Source organism: Argiope bruennichi, chromosome 2, assembly GCF_947563725.1.
Source record: "Argiope bruennichi chromosome 2, qqArgBrue1.1, whole genome shotgun sequence".
NCBI classification, from domain to species: Eukaryota; Metazoa; Arthropoda; class Arachnida; order Araneae; family Araneidae; genus Argiope; species Argiope bruennichi.
The window spans coordinates 43385184-43411407 of NC_079152.1; the positions used below are offsets into that span (position 1 = coordinate 43385184).

Sequence of the window (26224 nt, forward strand, 5' to 3'; positions counted from 1 at the left end):
TTAGGGAAAGTAGATAGGTAGCACTTTAGAATGACATGATTAAAGATGGCGCTACGATCACTACATGAGTATCCCCCTAGTGAACAAGGAGAACGACAAATGTAATAATACAAGATAATTATACGCGCATAAAAATAAAACATCACATAATACAATAAGTATAATATAGGATAATGGTTTCAATGGTAAATAGAAATTGAAGTAAATAGATGCAATAATATATGAAATACATAAAATTACAGTTACAATATATATATATATATATGCATAACAATTTATATCTCAGTAATTAATCTCGTTGGAAAATGGACATGACGTCCACTACGAGTGGTAGTTGGTTTTGTCGGTAATTGTTCATTTTTAGAAGAAAGTTCACCTTGAGTTTTATGAATAGTTGCAGGTATAGAAGGTAACGAGTCATTAGATCCTGTCAACACATATGCAGGTTTGACACGGTCTATGGAAACTGTTACATTTTTATTATTAACTTTTAATACAAAAGTTTTATCTTTCCTGCTGATTACAAGGTGTGGACCAGTGTAAGGAGGTGAAAGAGGAGGTTTAACACTGTCCACTCTCAAAAATACATGAGAGCAAGTACTTAAGGATGGATGAATATAAATAGGTTTAACCGAGTGTCTAGACGTAGAGATAGGATTTATAGATTGCATTAGTGCTTTGAATTTTGATACATAAGTATCTGTTGGTACTGATAGATCTACTTTTGAGGTTAAAATGTCAGAAGGCAATCTGAGGGTTGTACCAAAGACTAATTCAGCACATGTGGCATTAATGTCCGGTTTAATTGCAGATCGAATTCCGAGTAAAACTATGGGAATAGTTTCAGTCCAGTTTGGTTGACAATGGGCTATAATAGAACTCTTAAGATCCCTGTGGAAACGTTCTACAAGTCCATTGGATTGGGGATGGTAGGACGTTGTGCGGATTCGATTTGTGCCCAAAATATTATTCAAATGTCTAAATAGATGTGAATCAAAATTTTTACCTTGATCTGTAGTTATAGTTACTGGACAACCGAAACGAGATATCCAATTATGAATTAGGGCTTTACATGTTGTTTCAGCAGTTATATCTGAAGTAGGAATAGCTTCCGGCCATCTGGTAAATCGGTCAACTATTGTCATACAATATTTATAACCATCAGATAGTGGAAGTGGTCCTATGAAATCAATGTTTATATGGGCAAATCGAGCATCTGGCAAAGCGAAAGTGCCTATAGGAGATTTTGTATGTTTTTGAATTTTAGAACGTTGGCAATTATGACAAGATTGAACAGAATTTTTAATAAATGAATTCATGTTTGGCCAAAAATAACGTTTAGTAATCAGCTTTCTTGTTGCTCGAATGCCAGGATGAGAAAGATTGTGAATATTTTCAAAAACTATTGAACGAAAAGAATTTGGAATGTACGGACGAGGTGAATTAGTAGATAAGTCACAATACAAGGTTACATCCTCTAAGGGAAAATATTGCTTTTCTATTTTACAATTTGAAGACTTCAGATATTCTTTAAGTTCAGAATCATTTAACTGTGCAAGTGAAATGTCATTAAAATTTAAATTTTTCTTTGAAATTGAATTGATTTCAATGCGAGACAATGCATCTGCAACAATGTTTTCTGTACCCTTGACATAACGAATATCGGTAGAAAACTGGGATATGAAGTCTAAATGTCTCAGTTGACGAGGTGAGCATTTATCCGGCTTTTGCTTAAAGGCTTCAGTAAGGGGTCTTTGATCAGTATAGATTGAAAATTCCCTACCTTCAAGCATGTGTCGAAATTTTTTTATAGAAGCATAAATAGCAAGAAGTTCTCTGTCGTATGTTGACCAATTAGTTTGACTTTTAGAAAGTTTCATTGAGAAGAATGCAATAGGTTCCCAAATTCCATTTGAAAGTTGATTTAAAGAGCTTCCGATAGCAAATAAGGATGCATCAGTCCACAGACTTAAAGGAGCTCCAGGAATCGGATGTTTGAGTAGGGTAGCTTCGGCAAGAGCTTTCTTAGCATTAGAAAATGCCTTATCAGCTTCCTCAGACCATTGCAGAGTAGTTTCAGATTTTTTTGCTGGCCGTGGTGATTTCTTTTTGTTAGTATGGCCTTCAAGAAACTTAATCAAAGGTGATAATATGTGAGCTGCCTTGGGAAGAAATCTGCGGTAAAAATTAAACATACCCAAAAATCTACGAAGTTGAGTAAGGGTAGTGGGTCGTGGGAATTCTTGAATTGCACTAACTCGATCAGGAATTGGAGAAATACCTTCTTTGGAAACTTTAAATCCTAAAAAATCTAGGGTAGGAACACCAAATGTACACTTAGAAGATTTAATTGTAAGTCCATAATGGTCTAATTTTGAAAAGAGAGCTCTGAGATGTTGTCTATGCTCTTCGATTGATTTTGAAGCTATTAATAAATCGTCAATAAAAGCATACACACCATCTAAATCTCTAGTAACTTCATCAATAAATCTCTGAAAGGTACTTGATGCATTGCACAAACCAAATTGCATCCGAGTGCTCTCGAAGAGTCCGAACGGAGTACAAATAGCTGTTTTATGAACGTCCTCGGGAGCAATCGGAATTTGATGAAAAGCTTTTACTAAATCAATATGAGAAAAAATTGTGGTTCCATGTAGTTCGCTAGTAAAATCCAAAACACTGGGAATCGGATATTTGTCCTTTTTGGTCTGAGCATTAAGAGCTCTAAAATCACCAACAGGACGCCAATCGTCACTTCCTTTTTTCGGAACCATATGTAGAGGAGAGGCATAATTGCTGTTGGATGGCCGCATATGGCCTAAATCCAACATATGCTGAAATTCCATTTTAGCGATTTTTAAGCGATCGGGTGCTAGCCTACGAGGTTTTGCATAAACAGGAGAACCAAAAGTTTCAATATGATGCATAACAGAATGTTTTACAGTTTGGTTTGCACATGGAGCTTTAACAATATTAGGAAAATCATTCAATAACTTTGAAAAATCATCATTACAAAATACAGATTTTACAGAATGAACATCAGTATTATTAAGAATAGCATGAGCATTTATATGTGTATACATATCATTTAAACGACGATTTCTTAAATTAGGTTGCAAATTAAAATGATGTAAAAAATCTGCACCAATAATTGCAGTTTTAATATCACAAACATAAAAAGGATAAACAAATTGTTTTCTTAAACCTAAATCTAAAGATAATAACTTTTGTTTATAAACATTTATGATGGAACCATTTGCTGCAAAGAATTTTTGAATCGGAATACACAGTTTATCATTTCTAGTCGCAGGAATCAAACTACAATCACTGCCAGTGTCAACAAGAAAATTTACATTTGATTTTCTATCGCGAACAAAAAGGCGACGAGAACTACTGGGCGAGGCGTATGTCGCCGCTACTCCTTGCCGTTGTGGTTTGGCTGATAATTGCAAGGCGGAATGCATTTATGCGCTTTGGAGTCGTACTTCCGATGATACCAACAGATATCATCATTACTGGCAGGGCTTTTCCGTCGAAAACGAGGTTGGCGATTCCGTGAATGACTTCTGGAATGGCGACGCATCTGTGCAATTTCTTTACGCAACATTTTAATTTCTGATAACAGTTCAGAATCAGCTGTAGCATTTGCATTTGAAACAGCACTTACCTGGTTTGGTGTTATATCCAGTATTTTGTCGGCTATTTCAGAGGCTTTTTGAGGTGTCAAAGGTTGTACTGAGGCAAGAATCGATTGCACATTAGATGGTAGTTGCTGAAGAAATAATTCCAGTAAAAGAGAATCGGCAATATTGTGACTTTCGGCACGTCTTTGCATAATTCTTAACAGCTCGGACGGCTTTCTATCATGCAACTGCTCTCCAGCCAATAACTTACGAATTTCCTGAGATTTTGATTCTCTGCATTGGGAAATGATCTCAGATTTAAGTTGGCTGTAAGGGTCAGTTGCATCTGGCGAAAGAATGATATCGCGCACAGTTATCGCGATTTCAGGTGGCAAAGTGCTCACGCAGTAGTTGAATTTAGTGCGAGAAGCTGTAATTGGCTTTGGAATAGCCAATTCAAATGTTGACTCTACCATCGTAAACCAAAGTGAAGGGTCGGACGGAATGAAGTTAGGCATCTTCACAGCTGAGATTTCCTCCATCATGAAGTGCGCTTTCGTTTCAAAAAGAAACTTAGTAAGATAATATTAATCAAATTAAATCAAAAGAGATGCGTGATTTCTTATCCGGGTCACCATTTGTGGTGATGTTCATGTAGAGTGTAGTGTAAAGCATTTCATCGCTATTAGAAAAATAAACTCTTTATTACACTAACAACTATCGGAACATCGCTGCTTAGCGCACGTATACACAGAACGGGGATTCCCCGGGAGAAGTATATACATAGATTGTATTAGGGAAAGTAGATAGGTAGCACTTTAGAATGACATGATTAAAGATGGCGCTACGATCACTACAGTATTAATTCGAAAGTTGATTCAGTTAATTAATCGATAATTTTCTGAAAATATTAAAATTGCGGATTTTCATCGAGAGTAGATAGATGCATAAAATTATTCCGCTCCTGTATGTCAGGAAGTAAGTGTAAATAGACAACAAGATTCAATCATTATGAATATTAACACAAGTCAAGTTGCAGGGTGTGGCAGAAAGACCCGGGCAAACAAATTTTAAAATAACTTGATTAAAAATAAATTAATTAACAAAATATGACAAATAATAATAAGAGTAGACTTTTACTGATAAATAAATTTAATCTATCCCATTCCCATAGAAGCCATAGCTTTAGAGAGTCTAAACTTTTATGTCGTTTAGTGCAAGCTCTAGACTCCAAAATGGACCATACACTTTAATCACGGGGTTGAGATTCTGCGAGTATTGTACCCATTCTCCAAATGATATAACATCCAGAAAATGTTCCTTCCACCACTCTGTTTTTTAGCCTTGTGAACTGATGCAAATTCTTGTCGAAACTCCCACTTTACATTGAAGAAATGAGTTTTGGCCCACGGAAATATAAAAGCTTCTAGAATGCCCCACTGGTACACTTTTTGAATTATTTTAGTTCTCTCATCCACAAAAAGAGATGTTTTACAACTTTTGCAAATTCCTCGCCAGGCCATGACCGACTTTGAATATTTGCAATGTTCGACAATTATTGAAGTGCTTAGTGCGTCTACAGACCAGATCCAATAGTTCTAGAAGCTTTTAGATGGTAAGGAGCTTCTTATTAGTGAAAAGGAATCTTTCTCAGTGCTGACATGCGGCCCGTTTCAAAAGTTTTCGGCGTCTTTGGAGCCGCATAAGTTTGTTTTCTTCAGTGAGAAGTTGAAATTTCTGGACCTTCTAAAGCTTCAATCCAGTTCACTGGCGATCTTTCTCATGGAAACCTTCGAATTTGCTTTTGATAATCTTACGGTTTCTGAAAGAATTCATCATAGGTTTTAGTTCGCTTCCTGAACTTTGACCATCATTGCCAAGCTCTTTGAAACGGTAGATTGCATCATACACTGTTTGTCGAGGCACATTAAGCAAACGGACGATTTCATACTGTTCGTTTTCCAACTTTAAAACAGCATATCTTTTGACATTGTAAATAGGCCAAAAATCAGTACATAAACTGAAAGATACATTATAAAATATGTTATAATTGAAGTGGTAGACAAAAAGAAATGAACAAAAATTTAATAGAAATCAATTAATTTCTATTATTTAATTAATTCTAACTTTTTTGCCTCACGCTGTAAATAAAAATTGTAAGAATACGATTTAGCAGTTGTATAATAATCCAGAATATTTTATTCGATAGATGATGTCACCGTTACTTTTAGACAAAATTATTGCATTGTACTTTTAACAAATTAGCAACCTATTTTAAACCAAGAACATAAATTGTTTTTAGTGCGTGAACAGAGTAAGAATTAGAATGGTAAGTAGCTGGAATTGAAGCCGATATGTTCCCACAGACAAGAGAAAAAGTGGAAATGTGATGTTAATATAAAAGGAAAATTTTATCTCTCTTTGTTTCTTTAAACAAAGTCGTATTTTTATTTGATTTATTCTGAATTATGTACTGGAAAAAACAATTTATGTCGCTATTTAGATGCAATACTTGTATATTGCTTGACAAAGGATTCTAAAACACTGCGCTTTTGCGCATGCCTTAGGATGGGTTTGATTCGTTAAAACAGGGGTGAGAGGAAAGATGAAAGGAGGAGATGTTTACATTAAAACAAAATAAACTCGGATTGCTCGCAGACTGAATTACCTTGGAAGAAATTGAAGAAAAAAGTATCTAATGGAGCGAAAATCGTGGTCAAAGAATGACGTAAAATTCTGGAAATGAGCTCATCCTTCCTCGTGTCTCCTCTTAATGAGATAAAATCGTTGAAAAGGGGGTCATCTCAGAATATTGAAACGAACAGTATACAGAGAATCGAATTTTTAATTTCACTTGTATGAAACAAGAGCAAAATTCAAAGCTTCAATAGAAAAAATGTTTTGATAAAAAAACTAAAAAACTTTCAAAAATTTATAATAATTTTCTATACCATTTTTTTATAATAATTTTCTTCAATAAAAAAATAACCATTGAAATGGCTAATTTGCTGCAGAAAACAAACAAATTTCTAAAGTTATCAAAAGTCATACGATACAAAGATTGAAGATTAATACACAGGTTAATTGAAAACTAAACATGCAAATTGTTAGAAGAGATAAAACATTCAAAAACAAGTCGAAATCCATTCATTAAGGCTTTGTCACTTAAAATACAAACAAGCAAATGTAAACATGTCGAATCGTCTTATAAAATAACTAAGTGAGTAAAAAAGATCTAGCTATAACTTTATGATTTCAGCTACTGAGTTACTCATCCAAAGCAATCTACCACTCGTTTGCTCCCGATATTGGGCCCAGTAAGGATGGAAAGTATAAGTATGGAAAAATTATAACTTTGATTTTCTTCTTAAATAAATTTCTTATTAATCCATGAGGAAAAGTTTATATACGAAAGTCATAAGTATCTTGAGAAATAGTCTACAAAGTATTAGATCAAACATTTTATTTCTACTTTACTATCAACATTTTCTGAAGTGAATCGTTTGAATCAAAGAGTCCCCAGCAGCGGAAAAATTCTACAGCTTGATATAGTTGAACAAAATGAACTTTTTAAGAAATTCCTGCTCATTTTCTTCTGCAAGTGAAGGTGTTAAGAAAAATCGTCAAACTTTTTTTTTTGGTCAAAACGGTATTCTTTCAAAAGAGAATTTCTCTTTGACCATTTCCTTCGAAATGCTTTGAAGTAGACAGAAAATCCGACAGACTCTCCCTAAAAAGTCCATAAAAAGCTCCACATATCACGGGGAACGACTGTAACTATTCCGTCTATCGTCGAAGGATACTTTTCTTTTCATTGTGTCCGGTGTCAGCTCTTGTGCTTCAGGACGTGTTTCAATGGGAGTGTCGTTTCGTCTGACGAGTGTCCACTGACGACAGCTCTGAATTATTTGCCAGTTCCATCTTAACCGTTGACTCTTTCTCTCAGAAATGGCAGATCAGGAAAGAAATGTTTTCATGCCATTTATTGAGACCATTTTTTTTTATTTGACAGACTAAGTAGGAGGTAACAGATTATCCAACCTTATTTAATAATTATTTTTTGCACTTAGTGTAATTAAAAAAAATCATCATTAATCTACTGAATTAATATTTTTTGAAAAAATTCACAATACGGGGTGATTATAATTACAGTTCCACTTTGCAATGATCATAAAAGGAAAACTACTAGAACAAATGTTATCAAACTTGGTAATAATTTAAAAAGGGGAGGGGTCATAGGAATTTCTTTTCTGTCAAAAAAAATATCAAAAACTCATCACCAAGGGTGAAACGGCGCTGTATCTATATTGTTAAGAAAAACAGGACGTGAAGACACCGGTTTAAAATGTGTTTAATCGTTTCTGAAACATTTACAAAGCATGTACAATGTGTGTTATCTCAAAAGCACTGTTTATCGTGATAATCTAACTAATTTGGTGGATTTGCAAGATGCGATACACCCACATGTGCGTGACATTCTTCCTGATATGCTAAGAGCTATTGTTGAGAATGCAGTCATGAGATTTAACTTGCTTTCAAAAAATGGTGGACACTTTATAACACTTTTCAGAAACAATTAAACACATTTTAAACAGGTGTCTTCACGTCCTGTTTTGCTCAATAATATTGCATACAGCGTCATTTCACCCCTGGTTTTTTTAACTTTTCTTTGCGGCCAAAAAGAGATTCCCATGGCCTTCTTTAAACTATTACCAAGTTTGATAACATTTGATCCAGTAATTTTCCTTTTATGACCATTTCAAAGTGGAACTTTAATTATAACCACCCTGTATTTCGATATGAATTTAACAATTTATCTTTGTTTGAACATTTTCAAAAAAATACTACGTGATCAGTAACTAGAAAAACATCGGTTTTCAAAAAAATATGGGAGTTATGTTTATCTAAATATCTGTACATATAAAATGCTAACGAACGTGGTACAGAAATATGTTATTACTTATTGTCGAATGGCAACAGTCAGATGTAAACAAATCATCATAAGAATATCACATCTACATTGAATTCAATGCTTAGTTTAGGTAATAAAGGAATTGTAACATATTTTTAGAAATTTTCTTTCGATGATTCAGCGTGTCACTAAAAAATACCTCAGTCAGATGAAAGAATATATAAAAGAAATCAAGAAATATACTTCAAACAGAAAATTTAATCGAACAGAAAAAATAGATCTAACCATGGCTAGATGGAATCGTTTTATTTTTAATTTTAATAATATTTTTAATACACTATATGTAATAAGGTTTCAGAATGTTATGTTGGAATTCTAATTCATCCATCAAAACATTCAATCGCATTTCCAATCATTAATTCCTTAGAAGAAATTTTACCCCTGCTTTTATTTCATAATGCATTCAGTTTTTAATTTTTAGAAAACTGATTCGATTAAAATCATTTTTTCCGTAGAATATAATTAATCGGAATGTTTCTGTAAATGCATTTTATATTAAGTAGTTAAAAACCTAAAAAATTATTTCTATGGACTAACAAACTAGTCATCGAAGACAGATAGTATATTTGAAAATTCCTAAAACACTCATTTTTAATGAAATTTTTTTCTATGAAACTTGATATATCATAGTAAATTTTAAAAATATATTCTGTTTGCAAAGTAATTTAATTTTTTTAGTTCATTTCTTTGATACTACGTATGTTATCTATTGTATTAGTTGTCATAACAAGAATTTGGGAACATTTCTGGAAAAAAAAATTCACCGATAAAGACCCACAAATGGCGGCTAAGTTTGTAAATGAGCCATCCATTTTAGAGCCTCAGCTAATAATAATAGATGAAAGCGTGATTCTGTTTGAAAATCACAAATATTCGGTGAAAGCATCGATATTTATTGAATCAACGAAAATAGTTTTAATTCCATTGCAATAATGCTTTGTCAAAAGTTATGCAAAAATATTTTCTTAAAAAGCTACCGAAATTCTGCAAAACATTTCACAACAATCAAGATAATGTCATTTGAAAGACAATTTTAAAAGGAAATAATAAGTTTAATACAATATTTCCGACTGTCATTGTTAAAAAACATTAAAATTTCGCTTAATTTTAATGAATTGAAATTTCAAGAAGCAAATAAACTGTTTCGAAGAGCATGTTCCCATTCTTCAAAATATATCTATACTAAATTCGGAAACTCTAGATTAAAAGATCTCTCCTATGTTATGGTCAACAGACAACCATACGCATACTAGCTATTATTAGTAGAGATTTATTAGGAAATGATATTTGGATGTTCATTTCCTAACAATAACTTTCTCCGAGAATCCATGCATGCCTTTATTTAATATTGGTACCAATAAACATTTATTATTTCCCTGGAGGGCTCATATTTTAATATCGTTGGGGACTTATTATTGTACTTCGAATTTTAATAATAGAATTTCTAGCATTGGCCAGGAAAACTCTGCTTTCATCTCGAAACTCCACTTGGTCAATCAATACACAAGCTGCTGCAGTTACCAATATAGATTTGCTAGAGCCATGAACAAAGCTAAGAGACAGAATTTCAAAGTAACTATTGAATTCAACGTTCCTCTCTTGGTTTGTTTACTGTCTGTTCCTAGGTCCTATCCTCTAAAGACAAACTTGGAAGTCTGAAAGTTTAAAATGATGACTTACGGTACAGTACTGCTGCCACAGAAAATCTTAAAACACTGAAGGATCCAATGTTTAAAATTGTTAGTTTTTTACGAACTGTTTAAAAGTTTTAAATTGTTTTGATTTCTATAGTTGTGGAACGAGAATTTGGAGGAATATTGGGAATTCCTAGGAAATTTTCTTAAAATGATGCCTACTTCTTGTTTAACAGGAAGATAGGTGTACAGGAAAATAAGAAGGAAGGTCAGTGATTGACCGCTTTGCGGCTGGAGGTCAACTATCTCGTAAGATGTCAGTTTGGTGAAGCGGACGGTGTTATGGACGAACTATGCTCAAGACAGCAGTTGGCCACAACCATTCATGTCGATACTGCTTTATTCAGTGGTGGCAGGGTGTGAAACCATACACAAGAAAAGGAAACTCACTTGGACGGAAGTCAGACTCCTCACAGAAAAAAAAACTGTTTTGAATCCTCGCTTAAAGTTTTGACCCTTGATAAGTCTTTAGGTCGGATTCATCTTTTAGTTCAATTTTTATTTTTCATTTTATTCTATTTTATGCAATTAAAATATATGGTTACTGATTATTCCTAATTTGCATAATTTCACTTATGTTTAAAACGTAGCAGCATTGGTGCACTCTTAATGCAAAGTATATTCCTCTTAAATTCTGCTTTTTGTTCGTAATTTTTTTTAAATCAGTTTTATAAAAAATTAATTTTAACTTTATTTCTTTTAATAGCTGATTCATTCACCAACCTAAAGGGAAAGCTATAAATGCAATGTAACAGGAAGTTTTTCAAAATTACTTGCATTCTATGAGTTTTTTTTTTTTTTTTTTTTTTTTTCCTTTTTGCAATCTGGATTAATTTAGTTAATAATGAAAATGAATATGTTTGGGTTTGTACATTTGTGTTGACGTTCTGCTAGTCAAATCATTTAATCTACAGATAGAAAATTCGGTTCATATACATATTAGGAAGTTCGGAAATATGCAAATTAGAGTGATTTTTTTGAAATTATATTCGGAATTTTAATTAAAAAATAAGCCGAATTTTGGCGTTTTTCCGCCACGGATTCCACAAAAATGACAAAATTAAATCGTACATTATCTTAAAATTTTTAAAAAATTTCTTTTAAATGATATCAACCTAATGGTCATACTAGTTTTACCGCTATTTTGGTACTTTTTTTTAAATTTATTTTCCGTATATTTCAACAAAAGATTACATTGTTGTTTTGAAATTCAAACCATTTCCATTAATTTATCAAATATTTAATATGCAATTTTCTTACATTGTTAAAAGAACGATAGAAGAATTCTGTTTAATATCTGCGTATTTTACACGATGAATAAAAAGTTGCAATCACTATAGCGTAAAAGTTAGGAGACAGAAAAACTGAACATTTACGTTTTTAACTACGATATTATGCCATGGAACTACTCAAAATTAGAAAAGCTTATGTACACAATAAAGGGAGTATAAGATGATTAAAATAATACGGACTTAATATCTGACAATTTGAGGGATTCACGGATATATATTGTTACGAATCTGTGATGCGGCTTCCCAGCACAGTTGGTTCCATAGGAAATCGCGGAGCTTGGCGACAAACTTGGCGACCATTTGGTATCCCACAAATTTTCAATGATTTCAGTGTGTTGAGAGATTTATTTCACACAACTTATTCCTCCTTAATGTTTTTTTGAACTATGGCTGTACGGCTGTGATAAAAACTGTTTCGGAATACTTACTATTGTTCAAAATCTAACAAATGTTAAAATCATGTGAAATGTATTGTTACGAATCTGTAATGCTGCTTCCCAGCATATTTGGTTCCACCATCGGAAAGAATGTTTTACAGTCATTTGTACTAGATGGAGTCCTGTGTCGCGTCGGAGGTTCCAGAGCTTGGCGACTTGGCGACGAATTTTGCAACTTTGGAGCCAAAATAGATTATACATGAAACATCGTGAATTTTCCCGATCCGTCCAGTAGGAACCGAGATACGCCTCGAACGTTCCTGATTGGTTGAGAGGCTTCTAGCCCCGCCTCCTGAGACCTATAAAAGGAGCTGCAGCTGCTGAGGAGTAGTCGTGAACCAGAGAGTCGTCATGAATTAAGAGCAGTCGTAGTCGGAAGCGACAAAGGGAGTAGTCGGAATCGACGGTGAAGAACTGGTCTTCCAGGGATAAGCGGAGCAGCGATGGAGTCAAGCTAGTGCTGAACTAAGCTGTGCGCTACTGTCTGCAGTAGAGTCTTGTTGTATGCTGCTGTATATGCTGCACGTCTCGGCTGAAGATAATCGTCTTCTATGCTGTATATTGTTGTCTTCTTTGTGCTGTCCTGTGTGTTTTTGTAAATAAACGTCGTTGTTTCATTTTCTACTGCCGCCTGCTGATTGAGTGTTCTCCACACCATATCACTTCCACTATCCGAACGAACCTCCGGAAATTTCGTAACAATATTTAAGGATTGCGCTCAGTTGCATTAGCTCTTCCCATTAAATAATGTCATTTGTGCTGGCATTGTAGATTTACTGGGAATTTATCGCCTTTAGTACGAAAACTTGGCCTGCATCTAGAGAGGCTATAGAGAATGCAACTTATTTGAACAACTTCAACGTAAAAAATACATTAATTCAGTTAAAGTATCAGCTTGTTGAATATATATATATATATATATATATATATATATTTAAAGAACTAAACATTATTGATATCCAGTTAAATTTTAATTTAAAGTACTTTCTATCTAATGCTTTTTCATTTTGTTAAATAAAGTTAAACCGTAAGTGATATAAAGATTAAATCATCATAAAACTGAAAATTGTATTCTTTATTAGATTAAATTTGTATTATATACATCAAAATTATGGTTTTCATAAATGTCAATTGTGTGGGAAAATTATAAACGTGTTTCTTTATAATAAATTTTTAGAGCAAATTTCCCACATTCTATTTATTATTTTCAACATTCATCTGAAACGCAGTAAGGATCATCAGCATTTATCTCACGGAAGCTTCGTTTCGTTATCAGGGGCATGGAGTATCATTCTCACTCTGACAGTGATAGATTACCATACGGCGTACGTTGTAAAATCGCCAAATCTTACATGCAAAGATAAAAGTTATAATACGGTAACCTTTTTAAATCTTGAGCGCAAATGACACAATTTAAGGAGTTAGTACAAATGCGACTGAGCTCAAGTGACACATAACTAATATTTAAACTCGACGGACTAATTGATTGATAATCGATTTGAGTAAAATTAATTATAACCAATGTCATCGGCGCACCAATTGGTCGCCAAAGGTAACTAGTGTTGAATAAAAATATTTTATCATTCTTTGTTGAGTTCCATATCGCTAGTGAAACTGTGACGAGTAATATACCAACAATATTTACCCGGAAATTCTCAGTAAATTGCGCAATTCATCGTCAGGCGATATGCATGATGCGAGAATCATTTAAAACACCCTATGGCGGCTATTGGATCCTCCAACTAATAATTTTGTTATGTAGTTACCCCTTGCATTTGATGTATACTAAGAAAAGGTTTTTTAAAATTATATAAATTTTGATAAAAATTTAAAAGAAATTCTGTCATTTTTTTAATAAATTGGGAGTTTATTTAAACAAGTCAATTTTACATCATTTTGAAGTTTAAACATTTATTTCTTTTTCAATAATATTAATTCCATTCTATAATAATTTATTACTTTTATTTTATTTGAAAATATTTATTATTTTAAGTATATTTTACAGTATTTTTCAATTTATTATTATTAATTTTCAATTTTTATTTTGAAATAATTTTTAATTTTTTTAAAATTTTTATTACATTTTTTTATTATTTTAAAAAACTGGGAAACCCTGCTGTAAGCTCATAATTGAGCATTAATACGAATTTTATCTTTTCAGAATAATCATAATATAAAAAGGGAGACAGGGCAATCGGCCAATTCAGCAAAAAGATTAAATTTTCCTCGAAATCCTTTAATTTTTTTAAATTCGAATTGTATTATTCAGAAAGTTTTTTGAACTTTTCTAAATGTGAAAAATCGTCTGACTGGAAACTGAGGGTTGATATTCGAAAATGTGAAAATAATATTGTTTCGAAATTTCCGGGGTTCGTTTGGATAGTGGGAGTTATATGGTGTGGAGAACACTCAATCAGCAGGCGGCAGTAGAAAATAAAACAACGACGTTTATTTACACGAAGACACACAGGACAGCACAAAGACGACAACTATATACAGCACAAAAGACGATTATCTTCAGCCGAGACGTGCAGCATACAACAGTATACACAGCAGCTCTACTCCGTCGCTGCTCCGTTAGTCCCTGGAAGACGAGTTTTTCACCCTCTCTTCCGACTACTCATCGACTCCACTGGTCAACGACTCAATTCACCGTTTGTTCACAACTGCGACGACTCCACTGGTCCACGACCACTCTTCTCTGTCGCTTTCGACTACTCTACTGGTTCACCACTCGACTCATCACTGCCCGGCAGCTGTGGCTGCTTCCTTTTATAGGTCTCAGGGGGCGGGGCTAGAAGCCTCTTAACCAATAAGGAACGTTCGAGACGTATCTCCGTTTCTACTGGACGGCTCGGGAAAATTCTCGATGTTTCGGGTATAATCTATTTTGGCGCCAAAGTCGCCAAATTCGTCGCCAAGCTCTGGGATCTCCTATGGAACCCACTATGCTGGGAAGCCGCATCAAGGATTCGTAACAATATGAAATAAACATGAAAATCCAAGAAATCCGCAAATAAGATTTACATACATTCAAAGAAATCGAAATAATAAAAATGATGCATTTCACATAATTTTAACATTTGTAGATTTTGAACAATAGTAAGTATTCCGAAACAGTTTTTAGCACAGCCGTACAGCCATAGTTCAAAAAAACATTAAGGAGGAATAAGTTGTGTGAAATAAATCTCTCAACACACTGAAATCATTGAAAATTTGTAGGGATACTTAAATTTATCTTCCTGTCACCTGATTTGTAGGGGGGGTGGAGGTTTAATTTCTCTCTCAATGTAAACATATGAATAAAAATAGTTAGGAGCATACTTTGCATATCACATAAGATTAACACTTCAGATAGAAAGTGCTCTAACCCTCTCTTAATAAAGATTTTCTAATAATTTTCAAGTAATAACATATCTCGAAACAAATAACAAAATAACAATGCTAAATATGCAACAATAGCAAAACTTTAACATTCAAATATTTAAATAGTCAATATTTTTTTCATTCCAAATTACTTTATCTTATTAAATAAAAATAAAATAAACTTGAAATAGGATTCATTCTGATTTGCTGATTTTAATTCAAGCGACAAGGTCAATTACAGATTTAGCTGTAACATGAATTTGCAATTTAATTTTCGTTTTAAGTATTACATAGATCCCGCTTTCGAATCAACGTGGAAAATATTTTGTAATATACCTTGTAATTTTGAATCTTGGTCAGACGATGAGAACAGCACCTGAGTCGGCATCCGTCTCTTAATCTTTCCGTTCCACACCGGAAACCTTCGATCTCTAAAGCAAAATTCGAATGCCAAGCTTCCTCGACCCCAAATTAAATTGTAAGATATTTTATATCATACTTAAATTAATTTTCTGATTATTTTAATTTTGATCTCTATTTTCTTCACGGGTGATTCTTGCTCAGCGACTGACATGAACATGAAGCGCCTAAAACAATGAGTAATATTGGTGCATGTTGCTTTATCTTTCATGTTCACATTTCACAAATCGCTTTCTTATTTGATATATATATTTTCCCCCTTATCAAGGAAAGTGAGTTTTTATTTTTACGTTTCGCTAAACTTTAAAACAAGATAGCAGTAGAGAAGAAAAAAAATGAATTTATTGCCAAAAGTTAGGTACAATCAATTGCTTTCCGACATGATCACCATGTAGATTCAAAGATTGTCGTACAGGTAAACCATGTTTGCAATCTCTTCTCCGAAAAGGGTTGCCACAAACGATGTGATAAGTGCCTTAACTTTCCTTTTCAGCATCTCATTAATCTAAAAACTTTGACTTTTTAATCATTTTTACAATTTAGTGAACAGGTGGAAATCCTTCGACTCTAAACAGTGACCGCGATGAAGAAACACAAAAACGCAAATTTTTCGCAACAGAAGACCTAGTTCAATGAATTGATCACATAGTTCAAAAGAAGGAAATAAAAAGAAGGGTGGTCACATGAAGGAATCGAATGTTCCAAGGAAGGAAATAGGAAGAATGGTTGTCACATAAACGAATCACATAATTCGAAGCAAGAAAATAGAATGAGTAAGAGTGGTCACATGAATGAATCAGATGATTCGAAACAAGGAAATAGGAAGAAGGGAGGTCACATGAACGAATCGCATACTTCGAAACAGGGAAATAGGAACAGAAAGGATGGTCACATGAATGAATTGCATGATTCGAAGCAACGAGATAAGAAGAGGAAGGATGGTCACATGAACGAATCATAGTTCGAAGGAAGGATGATGTTGGAATCCTAGACAACGAGCTCTTCGACTAGCAAACTAAAACTACAATTTTAGAGGTTGAATTCTTAGGTATATATTTCTGCTCCATATTCTTTTTTAAAAACGAAAATACGAACTTCTAGAATTATGAGGAGCTTCAAATGAACTTAAAAGCCTATCTCACATCAAAGGTGGAGATTTTCTTTGAAGAGCGGATCGAAAACTTGGTCCATTAATATGATAACTGCTATGTCTTCAAGATGATTAAATCGAAAAGCAACCATGTCTGCATACAACTTTTCTAATATTTTCCTATTTTTCTCTTCTGTTGCTCGTTTTTATGGTTATCGAAACTTGAAAACCCAGCTGGTTTAGTCTCTCCTAAACATTTTCACATATTTTCTAATAAATTTGTTATTTCCATCTCCCCCGCAAGAAAACAATGAACCTTGGACAAGGCAGAGAACGCTTTGTATCTTATTGGGATACAATAGTTACGAAATATTCATCATTGGCGTGAAGTTAACCGATTCTCAATCTATTGTGTGATTCTTGGCGAGTTTTTTGGTGGTTAATAGTATCCGAAAATAGAATTTGTATTTTAGACGCGTTTTCCCAACCGATTAAAACCAACGTAAGACAAAGAATTACAATTCTAGTAACAAAATCATAAATCAAATTTGATATATTTAATTACTGCATTTTTGAATTACCGTGTTTGCATGTTTCTGAAAGTACAGATAAATAGACGGTCAGCATCTTGTTGGATTTGATTCAGAATGTGATAAATACCTATAATACATGTGCACCGAATACAATATCTCTGTGCTTATCTGTTAAATCTGTGTACCGAATCGTATCAATCTAGCTCTCTTCATTTTGTAGTTATCGTATTAACTTATATTCAAACAGCCAGCTAGCTAGATTTTAACTGATTGGATTTTGTTGAAAAATCTACAAATTTGGCGTTAGGATCATATGCCAACTTTCAGATATCTATCTCAAAGAGCTTTTCAGATATCTTTGTCACAGACAGATGGGCGGACAGACATATTCCAAAAAATTTGTTTTTAGAAAGCAGGCTTTCAAAATCTCGAGTTCAAATGTCTTAAAGATTGCAATACTATTTTTTTTATTTTGTATAAGATAAAATAATAAAACGGCCTTTGCAATGCTTGTGTTTCTTTAATGAATCTTTTGCTTGTAAAATACATTATTGTTGGCAAGGATTTAATATAAGAAACTAACAGAATTCACTAAAAGCAGAAGTATTTTTAAGGGAATAAAAAGATTTTTAATTAACGCCAGACACATCCAGATAATAAATAAAACATTTATATTTATTATAGTCATCTTAATTAAATAACGGAAAAAAATGTCATGATATTATTCAGAAATTATTATCTATGAAGATACGGAACGGAATATTTTTGTTTACCTACCCGAAGCCATATATAAAATCTGGAAGAAAACACACAACCTCTAAAGCTTCTTTGAGCTTGTGTTTCCTGTTTTGGGAAGGAAGAAATTGGAACGGAAGACAAACAGAATAACAGAGATTAAGCTTCTGGAAGAAATACAGAGCATTCCTAACGAAACGTGGAAAATAATCTCATTTTACCATTACGGTTTTATTTGTATTACTTTTATTTGTAATTTTTCCATTACTGAAGTAGGAGATCAATTAATTTTATCTCAGTCACAACCAGCAAAATATGACTAAATTCGAAGCACATTTCGCATCAAATGATTGATTTAGAAATGTGGTTTAAACTTTTAAAGAATCTCGATTCGAAGAATTTTTGTGTTTTAAATTTCTAAAATACATACAGGTGTAGCAGAGCGAAACATAAATAATTCATAAACATAAAAATAATTAAAAGTAAATATTAAATTTAACCCTCTGACTGCATAATGTTCTAAAATCACTATTTAGATGCAATGTTTGCAAATGTTTTTCAAACTGATACTATATGTTACATCATAATAATATATAATAAAAATCTGCAATTGTAAAAATAAACTCACTGAACTGCAAAAAAACCTATAGAATTTCTATAGATACTATAGAAAATGGACCAATTGCCAATCTGCGGAAATCGAGGGATAAGCAGCTAAAGGGTTAAAAGCAAAAAATGAATTAAATGGATTAAAATACTAAAAGAAGAATCCGACCTGAAGATTTTATCAAGGTTCACTCACAGGTAGAGATTCAAACCAGGGATATTTTTCTGTGAGGGGTCTGACATTCATCCAAGTATTTAGCCCTCATGATCCGAAAATACCATGACATTGAGGCTTTTGAAAACAAGAATTAATAAAGCAATGGCAATAAATCATACAATAATAATAAGCAAAATAATAAATCTAAGCAAGACCGCAGCAAAATTAGATCAAACCACTATAAGACAGTTATCAAACCATAAAACCAAAAAGCATCAATAAAATATAAGAGTAAAGCACATACCAGTTGAATGTTATGAAGAAAATTAAACTTATCCACTACAGGCAATTATATTAAATTCAACATTCCCGCGCTTAAACATGAATACGCTTACAACGCTTCTTTAAGGTGCCTCGTCATCATATGAAATAAATGGGACGATCTCAGCGCCATCTATTGAGTTCAAAAAAGAAAAGAAACTAGAAAGCATATCTTTATTTGGGAAAATATTAGAATATAAGTTTGCAAATAGATAAACATTTTCTTATAAAAACTTCTATATAGCAAGAGCATTGGAGGAAATCATTAAAGTTAAGTTTTTAATGACATTGTATATTGCTTTGATACAAAAAATTTTGCTACAATTTTTTTAAAATTCTAGTAAATTGCGAGAGAAGTCAAATTTTTGAAAACTTTAAAGTTTAAATTATAATGGCAATTACTAAGTTAAATTAATTTGAATTTAAATTCCTTCCTTTTACCGTAAATAACCACCAGTCTTTCCATTACAAATTTCTATTTTAAAAACCAAATAAGTAACTCTGTGTTGATTTTACTTCCTTTCAGTAAAACTTAATTCTTTCCGATGACAGTTGTTGATTGTTATTGTTAATATTATCACGTTGTTGTCTTGCTGTAAAAATCTAAAAAAATTACAATAATTATATTTTATAAAACAGATCAAATAACAAAGTGTTCCATTTAAAATTTTCAACAAAAAAAATGTTTAATATCTTATAAGGATAAAATGACATTTTTGAGAAAGGCGAACAGATGTGGTTACTGGAAATCACATTTTTATTCTTTCTCTTTATGACAAAAAAGAGGCTTCAATTTTTAGAAGGCTTTTAAAAGTTCTTTGTTGGAACCATTGCAAAATATTTGCTTAATCCGAATAAAAATTTAAAAGACAATGAGAAGGTGCGTGTCAAAATATTCGAAACATATTACTTTAGAAGGGAACTTTGCTAAGGAAACATTTTGAATTCAGAGATATTAGATTCAAATAAAAGTTTACGCAAAAGGTTAGAAATAGAAGTTTACGCAACTGAGAAATTCAAGTCAAGCCTGAGGTAGAGCGATAAGGAAATAATTATATTTAAAGCAATACTAGCAATAGATCCGTTGCCACTTGCCATCAAAATAAACTCACGTTTTCTCAAATCTTCGTGCTACATTAATGGACACGAATTTTGATAACTCATCCTAATAGTCGATTCGGGTTTGTTTTATTATTCAACATTTCTCTCGTGCAAATATTTTGTAAATATGGAAAGACTTTGTACTCATTCTGTATATTATATATAACATAATTTGTATATATATTATATTTACTGTATATTATATTATACTGTATATATAAAGTATATTATATTATACTGCATATTATATTTTGAAGATGCATGGCCTAAAAGAAGAGAGATTGCGAATTTAGCTTCAAATTATTTTTCCACGGGTAGGTATGATTCGTACACAGGGGCAAAGACTGAACGCGTCCGTTCGCACCAGATCATAAGAGCAAAGTGTGAGAAGTTTTTCCCTCAGTATTTTTCTAGGGGATTCTAATAGGCAGTTCTTTGACATATATCGATTTAGGAAAGGTAATCTTGGGTATAATTGTAAGAAATGCGTTGGTGTTTGTGATTTTTTTTTCCCTTCTCTTGTAGTGCGAGAACCAAAGTGACAACATTTTTTAGAGCGCGTGCTAGAAATAAAAAAATAAAATAATGGGATTTGTATCAGCAAATAAGAAAAAAATTTAGAATAAAGTAACATGGAATAATTTAAGATAAAAATGGAAACTTAATTAATATTTTTAATTAATATTATTAATTATTTTTTCAAGGGAAGGCATGATTCATACACAGGGGCAAAGGCGGAAAGCGTCCGTTCTCACCAGATCATGAGAGCAAAGTGTGAGAAGTTTTTTTCCTTCAGTATTTCTCTGAGGCATTCTAATAGGGATATCTTTCACACGTGCCGTTTTATGAAAAGGGATTTTAAGTATCTTTGAAAGAATATTTATGTGTTAGGGATTTTGTCCTTTCACTTGTAGTATGAGAACCAAAGTTTCATCGTTTCTTAGAACGTGGGTTAGAAATAATTAAATAAATAAAGTGGTATTTGTATCAGGTAATAAGAGAAAATTTTAGAATAAGGTAACATGGAATAATTTAAGATTTAAATTATATTAAGAGATATCATTATAATATATGCATGTATTCATACTATTTAGTTTTGTGAGCTTCTGCTTAAATGATCTGAATCATGTTTTTGTAGGACGAGACCATCGCTCAGTCCCTGGCCTTGTTCGACACTGTGCTGTGAAAACCTGTCCTTCGTCACTGCGTACTCTTCCACATCTAAAGCAGCCTTCCAACTGTGCTAGTCATCTCTTGCACATCTCATCAGAAGAAGATTACATGACTTGGTGCCCCTGTTGGTGATTTATATCGTGAACCTAATGTTTTTATGACCTTCTGTGGGACGATGTACCTCATTATCAAAGTGGAGTAGAATATAGACACAAACATTTTACGATTAAGATCTTGGCATGGCAGATTTTACGACTTGTTCCTGTCTGCCATTGATATTCTGAAGATTTGCTGCTGTGCTCTTTGCACTGCTGGTACGCTTCGTATATTTTTGTGAACTTCCCCCTGTTACGTGTGGCATATTTCTTGTATGTAATAACACGTGTATTTTGGATAACTTGATATCATTGTATGTAGTGAAACTGTGTACTTCATATTGTATATTTTACCGATTATGGAAACTATAAAAAAAAGAGTTTAAGAAAAATTCTGTAGGTCAAAAATGAAAGAGGATAGCCAGGAAATCAAAATGTGGATATGAACAGGGAGAAATAGAGATTTTAATAACCTTTCAAAAACTCCATTCTCTGAGTTAATAATATTTGCTTTCAATATTTAATTTCAATATTGCTAATTTCAATATATTTAATTTCAATATTACTTTCAATATTGCTTTCAATGTATACAGTAAAAAAATTAATACATATTTTTCACAATAACAACTTTTTTTCGATATCGAATTTAAACCGAATAGCAAGCAAAAGTATAAGCTCTTCATGTTGATTTTACATTCTCGCTTCTATAAATATTTTCCGATCTGGAATTTTTGAAAAATATTTGTTTTCTTTTTATTTATTGAAAAGACATCATATACATTGATGACTATACGATTAGGCAATTTGAGAATTTTCTTTCAATTCTTCCTATGGCTTCAGATATAATAAAAGAAAAATTATATTTCTCATATAATTAAAATAAAATACAAAAACATAATTATCAATTTCATATTTTGTGGATTCTTTTTATATGATATATTTATTTCATTAATAATTGAAAATAGATTAAAATTATTATTCTAAATCGATTAAATTACATAGTTTCTAACTCTCAATGCAAAATTTTAAATATCCTGATTTATATTCATAATTACTCATTCCCGACATTTTAAAAAATACACCAACTGTCTGACATAAGAATTTTTCTCTCATAAATGGTAGGTTTAATCATTTTTCAGTACAGTACCTTTATAACTCAAAAGCCAATAAATCAGAATTTATAAAGAAACCGGGATATCATTTCAAGACTTTATTTCATAATTTATATTATTTTTTTTTCGAATTATATCTAGGTAAATTCTTGCAATTGAATAAAATCTCTTCGATCTTATCCTTAAAAAAAATATTGATTTTTTTTTTCGTAAAGATTTTTTGGCCATTGAAATATTTGCTATTCATTTGACAATAACAAAAGGGGATTATTTATTAACAATAATACACTTATATATTAACAATTCTTCATTTTTATACATTATTATTACTTTGATCTTTTACTTTGTCAGTCATTCCTTGGATTTAATTTAAGTTACATTTTTACATTTCATTTTAATTATAACAACAGATTTATTTATCAAAAAGAAAGTAATATTTCTAATGTATAAAAATAATCCCATTAATTTTTTCTGGAATTCATAGTTTTTTTCAGCGCTTAAATATAATTTACAACAGTTTTTTTAATTTCTTTTAATTCAAATTTGAATTCAAATCCGTCAACAGATTTCAAGAAAGTTAATATAATAAAAAAATTACTTGAAAGTATGGCGGTTACTTTATAAATGAATGAAAAGCATCTTTATTTTAAAAAGAATTCAATTAATACCCTTATAATATAATGACCGAACATATTGTTTAAAACTTTTTGTGTGTTGCACAGTAGCAATTCTATCCAAGTTTTCAATAACAATAACCATTCAAATAATATTAAATCCTTCTTTTCAAACCTTATTATTATTTAATTGAAAAACTAATACTTTAAATAACCTATTATCTCTATTTTTAAAAAGGATATTGCAGTGAATATGTCTTTGTTTATCAAGTTTATGAAGTTGCTCTATAAGTGGTTCACCATATTGCGAATAGATAAATGTGAAGTTAATGTTACTTTCTTCTTCTTAATAACTAACCTTTTTATCAAGACAGAAAGATTTGATTTATAACGCTGCAGAAAAAATTTTATACTTTTTTGAAAGGAGATTCTAAGAGCTTCAAATATATGATTATTATTTTAAGAGATTTTAGATAAATTTAAGAAATGTCCTTAAGTTATAAAGTTATTAATAGCTGAGATTTTTAAATAAATATCTTTAAAATATGAGCATGTATTTTTATAACGTCAATAAGGTTATATAGGCCCAATGAGTATTAACTAACTTTTAAGTATCTTTTTAATTATTCCCACTTTATAAGTTATTTATTTTATTTTTATGTAAAATATAAGGTGTTCATTCTCAAAAATTTCTATCTGTGCTTAAAAATACTCTATTTTTTTCATTTTAATATTTAATGAATTGAATTCTTTCAAAATCTCATCAATGCTTCAATATTTATTATATTACTTATATAAAAGAATCCATTTTTTATTTCTTTTTTTTTTATGAAATAGATCTCAGAAGTAGAGGCATATTGATTATAGTTCTGATTTCATCCTTATGAATTTCAAAATTTTCTAATAATTCAAATGAAATGAATGGCTTAATTCAATTCTATTTAATGGAATAATTTGACTGAGTAAATGAAATAAAACATTAAGTAAATCACATTAAATAATTTTCAAAATTTTCTATATTTTCGAAAAAACTACTTTTTAAGTTAAAATATTATTCTATAAACTAAGATCTTTCAATAAAGCGGGGAAATTATATAACACTATAAATATGAATATTTGAAGATTACAAATTTATTGATATAAAATAATATTATATATAAAATTACTTCAGATTTTTAATTTGGAAAAAATTAATTTTAGAATATTTTTTAATTACTGAAATATGTTTTACAGTCTAGTATATTAAATTTATAAACATTACTACTACATATAAACTCCTGAAAAAAAATAAATTAATTAATTAATATTAAGGGATTAAATTATTTAAAAATGTATTACTTGGATATTACTCAAGTAATAAATATTGAATTAAAATATTGATTATCATTAAAAATGGTTTGTAGAAATTAAATTATTCTTCAGAAAAGAGAACTCGATTCGCTGCTTTTATTGCCTTGTTTTAATTAACATAGCGAAAATTAAGCAATGTTTCTTTTAATCTAGGAGCTATGTATTCCATAACCCGTTTCAAAACAAAACTTAAAGAGAGTGACTTTTTCATATTTTTCTTAAGAAACACACTTCCAGTTAAGTGAAGTATTTTCAAATTAATATAATACGAAAATACCATTTTATACATATATACCCCTTGTATTCTTATATATATATAATATTCCTCAAACAAACGAGTTATAAACCTTGGTTAAATATTTTTTCAACTCTTCTGCCGGAAATACAGCTTATGTTAACATGAGTTCAACAAGATACTGGAGTACATTTTAATCAAGAAAATATCCAACTTGATCGAATTATTTAAAATAGGATTTGAAAATTAAAAGGCATCTTTACCAGCAAATAAATCTTAGCAATCTTTAAACTTAATGGTGCAGAAGACGTTGATAGGATGTATTTTTCCAGTATATCCAAAATATTCTCTGATTTCCAATAAGGACTTTACAACAACTAAGGTAGATTCTGATTCTAAGGCTGACTTCTGATTCATTCTATTTGTTCAAAATATTGTTCTATATTTTTGGATATTGTTCGAAATTTTGAATACAGTACAGTATCATAAAGATATCCCATCAATTGTTTGGCCATTTTCTGCTAATTGGGGTACTAACTTTAGAAACTCAAATACTTTTATACAAAATAATGTTACGGAAAACGTCTGGTGAATGCACAGCGAGAAATCCAATGAATTCAAGATAAAAGAAAACTACATTTTATTTCACAAGAAGCACATGAAATACAAGCCTCAAAACACAACCGAAGCATAGACAAAGCAGCATTTGTTGAAATCAACAATACACTCACGAACGTTGTTAAACAACAGCAACAGTGCGATAACTAACTGTATGATAAATCTTGAACCATTATTGAATAGTATCTACAAAGGGTAAGATAGTTTTGACATCCGTTATATATACATAATAAAATAAATTAGATAAATTAAAGTGATGGAGGTTATGGAAAAGATTCTTCCTCTGTTGAAAAAATATTTTTTCATCATGGAAAGTTTTAAAAAGATTTTCCTAAGGGAAAACAGCAAAATTTATAAATATTTGACATTATTTCGAGCTCTGTTATCTGCGAGTTTAAACAACGAAGCAATATCTTGAGATCTTTCTACTAGATTCCTATTTCAACTATCTTGAGCATTTTGAACTGTTCTATTTTATTTCTTTTACTTCAAAAATTACATGACTTTTTTGCATTGAAAGATTTGTATTACGTAAACTTAGCCAAGAAGTAAACAGCTGTAGTATTTAATTTAGATTGAAAATAATTAAGTCATATTCTAAATATTATTAATTATTTGTTTCAATTAATAGTTATTTTTCTTTTGAGTGTAACTAAAGTCAACAATTTTGTTTAATTATT

The 26224-nt window shown here is 31.3% G+C and overlaps 1 protein-coding gene across 1 annotated transcript in view; it reads left to right on the forward strand.

Annotated features, from left to right (window-relative positions):
• LOC129961646 (Kv channel-interacting protein 4-like) overlaps positions 1-22049 on the forward strand; it is a 287185-nt gene extending 265136 nt beyond the window's left edge. Inside the window, exon 6 of the mRNA XM_056075172.1 lies at positions 21486-22049. Coding sequence (XP_055931147.1) covers positions 21486-21533 — 48 coding nt within the window. The 3' untranslated portion in view covers positions 21534-22049. The remainder of the gene's footprint in view (positions 1-21485) is intronic.
• The last annotated feature ends 4175 nt before the right edge of the window (positions 22050-26224 follow it).